Here is a 6,727-nt window from a genome sequence, read left to right as displayed (position 1 = left end):
GACAAAAAAAAAAAAAAAAAACCTGAGCTGCACAAAATGCCTTCCCTGGGGAATCAGTAGCAAAGCAGCAATTTAGCTAAACCACACAGCTCAAGTACTGGTCCCTTTTTAGAAGTAAGCAAAAGACAAAAAATAAGTTCTGGCCCAGGCACACTGCCAGTGCCTGGGGGCCCACCTGGGGTCCTGAGGTGTGGAGTCAGGACCAGACCCTCCTGCCATAACCAGGCACACTGCCAGCACCACAGGGCCTGCCCAGGGCCCTGAGGTATGGACCCAGGGACTGGAACCCCCCTCCCACAACCAGGCACACCTCCAGCACCTTGGGGCCCACCCAGGGACCTGAGGCATGGATCTGGGGACCAGATCCTGTCCCACAACCAGGCACACCACCAGCACCAAGGAGCATGCTAAAAACATCACCTCCATGTGCGTGGCCCACCACAGCCATCACAATAACCATGGCTGCCATGAAACTGGCTGGATGCCACAACCACCATGCAGATGGTCCTCCAGCCACTGGAGGGCACAGACACAAGGAGAGTCACCAACAGAGACCAAAGAAAAGAAGAGGATGTCTCTCTCCACAAAGCCCATTCCAGAGCAACAAAAGAAGCACCTGCTCTACGATAATATTGGGGGACCTGAACACACCTCTCAGCACTGGACAGATCATCTAGGCAACAAATCAACAGAGCAACCATTACTCTTTCAGAAGCAGGGAAGAAATCTAGGGTAATTAGAGGTGGGAGGGGGGAGGGAGAGGAGGATAGGGAGAAGTTGGACAGGGGGCATAAAGCATAAGTATGCTTTGTAACAATATATATGCTAGTAATATTGATTTGATCAACATATGTCAATGTTGAACCCCCAAAATATGTATAATCAATTATGATTCAATAAAAATTAAAAATAAAAAACCATTAATATCTAACATTAAGTTGTTAAGTCATACACACATATACACTCTCTCACACACAGGTTTTTAGTACGAGTATGTTGAAAGTATTTTTTCCTATTTCCAAAGAAAAATGATGTGTTGGTCATTTATTACTAGTGTGAGCTATAAAACTATGGTTAAATATATACTGGCCAAAACTTTAAACTCTCAGAACCTTGTCCTATTTAAATATACCAAAATAACTCATTTTTCCAACTGCTGTGGCAAACTGTTTTATGGGGAATGAAAGTTAACACACACATGAAAATCTCATCTGTAGCCCAATCTGTTAAGAGTTTGGAGGGTGGTAAATTCTTTACACAGAGTGAATAGTTCATGTTTGTTACTCTTTATTTTCCTTGAAGTGGACAACTTTTCAAAAAGTTCTGAAAGCTGCAAACATTTATTTACCCTTTTTTTAAAAAACTAAGTCCAGAATCCTAACCTCAGGTTATTTATATCACAGTAATATCTTCTGTGTATTATTCTACAAGTATTATGAAATAGCCAAGCTCTTGCTACTGCCACACAAAGGAATGTTTTCTGAGTTGCAGTTTTGAATTTTTCAATAAAATGGGGGAAAGAATATGCCTCATTTTTCTAATCTCAGAAAAATTCTTTAAAACTCTAATTTTGCTCCTAAAATGAACACCCAGCTACTTTCACTTTCTGGGAGGTATGAAAGGAGTGTTCTGCCTTTCTGCTTTATGGCTGGCAGTGTGCATGACACTGGGCTAAGAACTTGGGGAGGATTATAAAGAAGTGTGACACAGTATTGACCCAGGAGCAATTTACAGTCTTAAGGAATGAAACATACCTACCTACATAAAATAACTATGATTACAAAGCAAATACAAGCAAAGGCATAATATAGTATCAACTGTTTACAAGATCGTAGTATCAACTGTTACAAGGAGCTCAATACATAGTGAATGAACGAATTATTAAAGGGATCATCGCAAGAAAAATGGGCTAGTAATGAGCAGGGGTTTTGGAGGTAATGAGTCTTGAACTAAGTTTTGAAGGAGGTGAAGTGATATTCATCGGTCAGAAATAGGTAGGAAGGCACTGCAGGTTGAAGGCAGGGCATATGCAGTGTCAAAGAGATGGAAGCAAGCAAAAGGGGGTGGGTATAGAGTGAGAAGACTGGCTTCATGCATTTATTCAGCAATAGCTAGGCACTATAGACACAGTGGGACAAAAAGCAGCTAAGGTCCTCACCCCCATGGAGCTGACATTCTAGTGACAGTGGTATCAATAAACAAGTAAACTAATCAATAAGTTAGGTAGTTATAGATTGTAATGCTATGAGAGGCATAAACAGGGTGATTTACTAGAGAATTATGTGTGGGAGAGGGAAATATTTTAAATCAGGGAACCAGGGAAGACCACTCTGAGAGATGACATTTGCGATGAGACCTGAGGGATGAGAGTGAGCCAACCATGCAAAGAACTAGGGAGAAGAACATTCCTGGCAAAGGGAAGAACAGGTGTACAAGTCCAGTTGTAGGAAAAGGTTTACTGGAGAGAAAAGAGGCCAGAGTGTGGTGAGCAAGTGAGAGAGTGGTATGAAATGAGGTTGGATAGAGAGCCAGTCTTATGTGGCCACATGGGCCAGAGCAAGAAGTTAGATTTTATTCTAAATGCAGTGGGAAATCATTGAAGGCTTTAAGCAGAAAAGCGATATGATCTGATTTTCATTGTTAAAAGATTACTCTGGTTGCTGTGTGGGAAATGGATTGGAGGTAAGCAAGGCTGTGAGTGGGAAGACCAGTTAAGAGGTGATTACAAAAGTCCAAGCAAGAAATGGTGGCTTGAACTAGAATGGTGTCAAAAAAGATGGAGGGGAGTGAATGAGATCAAGACATATTTTGGAGGGGGGCTCAGCAGGATTTGAGAATGTAGGGAGTAAAAGGAAGTAATCAAGGATGGCACCTAGGTTTTTGGCTGTTGACTTGAGTAACAAGGTAGATGATGTTGCCATTTACTGATGTGTGGAAGACTAGGGAGGGTGAGAGTTTTGGTGGGGAAGGGATTAAAAGTTCCATTTTAGGATGTCAAATTTGAAATGCCCATGAGACATCCAAGTAGAGAAGTCAAGTAGACAGTTGGTGGAAGCATAGGCTGTCCCTGTAATTGTCCAAACCAGTTGTGGTAAGTAGAATAACAGCCCCCCAGAGGTGTCCACACCCTAATCCCCAGAACCTGTGAATATGTTATCTTACATGACAAAAGAAATTTTGCAGACGTGATTACAGACATTCAGATGGAGAGATTATCCTGTATTATCCAGGTAGACCCAATCTAATGCCAGGAGTCCTCAAAAGTGGAAGAGGAAGAAGAAAGTAGAAGAGAGGGTCAGAGAGATGCAGGGATGAAAGAAGAGGCAGGAGAAATGAGGCATGAGAAGGACTCATCTCACTGTTGCTGGCTTTGAAAACAAAGGTGCCCAGGAGCCAAGGAGTGCATGGCCTCTAGAAGCTGAGAATGACCCTCAGCTGACAGCCAGCAACGAAATGGGGACCTCCGTCCTACAACCACAAGGAACTGAATTCAACCAATAACTTGAATGAGCAGGGAAGCAGATTTTCCCCTAGAGCCTCCAGAAAGGAACATAGCCCTGCTGACACCTTGATTTCAGCCCAGTGGGACCACATCAGACTTGGGACATACAGAACTGTAAGATAATAAATTTGTGTTGTTTAAGCCACTGAGTTTGTGGTAACTTTTAGAGCAGCAATAGGAAAGTAATACGCCAGAACGCTATTGATAATTATTTCAAGATAAAAGGGACAAGTCTGGAGTTCAGGGAAGAGTGATGGCTGGAGGTAGAAATTTGGGTGTCATCAGCAGATAAACAGTGACTAAAGCCAAGGGGATGAATGAGACCACCAAAGGAGTGGATGAGAAGAAACTCCTGGGGGAGGAGGAAGCAACAAGAAATAACATTGAGGAGATGATGGCTAAAGATAGGCCTCAAGATATGGAGAAACTGGAACTCCCACCCTGCTGTTTAGAATGTAAAATGGTACAATCACTCTGGAAAAAAACTTGGCAGTTCCTCAAATGGCTCAACATAGAGTTACCACACAACCCAGCAATTGCACTTCTAGGTATATATGCTTGAAATGAAAACATATGTCCACACAAAAACTTGTATAGGCATATTTATAGCAGCATCATTCATAACAGGCAAAAAGTATAAATGACCCAAATGTCCATCAGCTGATGAACAGATAAACAAAATGCGGCCTATCCATATAATGGAATACTACCTAGCAATGGAAACTAATTAACTACTGATACACAAAACAACATGGATAAATCTCAAAAAATAATATGTGGAGAGGTTGGCAAACGGATCCAAAATCACAATTGGATAGGAGGACTAAGTTCTGGTGTTCGATGGCACAGTAGGGTGACTATGGTTAACAGTTAAGTTCTGTATAATTACACAATAGCTAGAGAAGAGGCTCTTGAATGTTCTCACCACAAGAAATGATAAATTCATGAGGTTATGGTTACATTAACCACCCTGACCCGATCATTACATAACATTTATATATCAAAACATCAACTTGTACCCCATAAATATGTACAATTAAAATAAATTAATTTTAAAAAATATGCCAAGTGAGAAAAGCTAGACCAAAAATAAAAAATATATATACTATATGATTCCATTTATATGAAATTCTAGGAAATGTAAACTAATCTATGGTGACAGCAAGTATATCAGTGTTTGCTTGGGGGCTGGTGGGATTACAAAGGGGCATGAGAAAATTTTGGGTGGTGATGGATACGATCAGTATCTTAATTATGGTGATGTTTCACAAGTTTATACATACATAGAAACTTACCAAATTGTACACTTTAAATATGTACAGTTTTATTGTATGACAATTATACCCCAATAAGACTGTTTTGTCTTAAGCAGTTACCCCAGGGCTGAAATCCATCAACTGCTTTCTAGGCCTGCCAGAAATAAAATACTTCCACGCATTGGAGAGAAAGAAAAAGAAAAAGGGACTTCAAATGCTAAGCTGAGAAGTTTAGGTTTGATCCAATCAGCAAAGTGGAGTCACTAGTTTCTTAAGCAACTAGGTGATGTGATGAAAACTGGACATGAGCAAGATTGTTCCAGAAGCTGAAGCAGTAAGAGACTGGATACAGGAAGACTGGCCCACAAACGATGAGCATTGTTTCCTCCTCAGTAATTACACTGCAAACACAACTGTGGCATTCCAGTCTTCCATATTGGAAAGGTAAGCCAGGTCTGAAAACTGAGAATGCTCTTTCTGGGTGTCTCTTAAAGACTCAAATCCTGCTTATGTGGTCTCTGATATGGTTACCAAATTATAAGTAGGGTCCTTACCTGGGATGGAGAACTGGATTACCACCATACTTAAGCAGGGTTGGAGTGAACTGTTCACTAAAATCCAGAGTTGGTCAACCTAAGTTAGTATTTTTCTTAAAATTAGTAAAATATAATATGTATTAAATGCTTACTATGTACCAGACTCTGTTTTATGCATACATTATCTCATTTACTTGTCCCTACAGTCCTTTGAGGTATAGGTGCTACTATCATTTCCATTTTACATCTGAAGAAACTGAAGTTTGGAGAGATCGAGCAACTTACCCAAGGCCTGACAGCTAGCAAGTAGCAGAGCCACTATCTGAATTCAAGCAGTCTGGCTCCAGAGCCCACCCTCTTAACCACTGGGCTAAATTACCTCTCTCTTCCTATTTTGCCCCAGATTCCCAAACCCAGTTGCTCAAATCCACTCATTCATTTAGATACAAAAGTATAGAGTCATAGAATCTTAGAATTGGAAGGAGTGTAGAACTCTCTCCCCAAACAACACAGCAATCTCCTCTACAGTGTCCCTAACACAGGTGGCTATTCTGCCTCAACTTTTAGCATTTTCAGTAACAAAAAGTTCACCACCTCATAGAGCAACCAATGCCACCTCTAAGTAGCTCATACTTTAGGACATAATTTCTTGTTGAGCTGAAGTCTACTTTCATGAAACTTCTACCAGCTGGTGTTAATTCCATATAGAACGTCTAACTTTTTCCTGACAGTACTTCCATTATGAAGAGTTATGATGTCCCTCCTTCACCCAAAGATCTTTCCTAGTTAAATGTCTCTCATTCACTCAGCCATTTCTCATATGACATAATTTACAGACACTTCAGTTTCCTGATGCCGTCTTTAAATATGTTCCAGGTTGTTAAATGTGGCATCCAGAATTGAACGTAAAACTCTATGACCTGGTCAGCAGAGACCCATGTGGGACTAAAAGTCCTCCTGATCTGTTCACTACCATTCTTAGTCAACTCAAGACTCATTAGCATTTTTTGGCATTGCCAATTCAGTCAACTAAGACCCCCAGTTCTCCTTTTCACACATGCTACTGTTAAGCTCTATCTCCTCATCCTTAAATGTCTTGCAGTAAATAGATCATTAGAACCATTTATTGTGGTTCTTCCCATTTTATAAGCCTGGGTTTATTCTGGAATTTAGCCCTTATGACTCAGTTCCTAGAGGTTTGTGATACTCTTTGGTCTTTGTCCTTGGAAGCCTAGCCCTCCTTCTATCATCTATGCATGTACTTTTAATCTATAAGGACACTGTAATTTATTAGATATCCCTCCCTTTTTTAATTTCTCATTGGAATTTTTACAAATTGTACAGTTCTAAATTTTCTTTTTGGATCCCTCTGCCTCTTGAGCTATCTTTCTTTTTTTGGTATTTGGCCAGGAGATCGTACTTATCTTTTCTCT

General features: G+C 40.5%; 1 protein-coding gene across 1 annotated transcript in view; it reads left to right on the top strand.

Moving 5' to 3' along the window:
• Nucleotides 1-6,197, top strand: part of SLC25A43 (solute carrier family 25, member 43) — a 63,867-nt gene extending 57,670 nt beyond the window's left edge. Inside the window, exon 6 of the mRNA XM_008571238.1 lies at nucleotides 6,171-6,197. Within this exon, the coding sequence (XP_008569460.1) occupies nucleotides 6,171-6,197 (27 nt within the window). The remainder of the gene's footprint in view (nucleotides 1-6,170) is intronic.
• Nucleotides 6,198-6,727: the final 530 nt, after the last annotated feature.

The sequence above is a fragment of the Galeopterus variegatus genome, unplaced genomic scaffold (assembly GCF_000696425.1).
Source record: "Galeopterus variegatus unplaced genomic scaffold, G_variegatus-3.0.2 Scaffold669, whole genome shotgun sequence".
NCBI classification, from domain to species: domain Eukaryota; kingdom Metazoa; phylum Chordata; class Mammalia; order Dermoptera; family Cynocephalidae; genus Galeopterus; species Galeopterus variegatus.
Note: the sequence above shows the minus strand (reverse complement) of the source record. Positions and strands in the feature narration are given on the sequence as shown.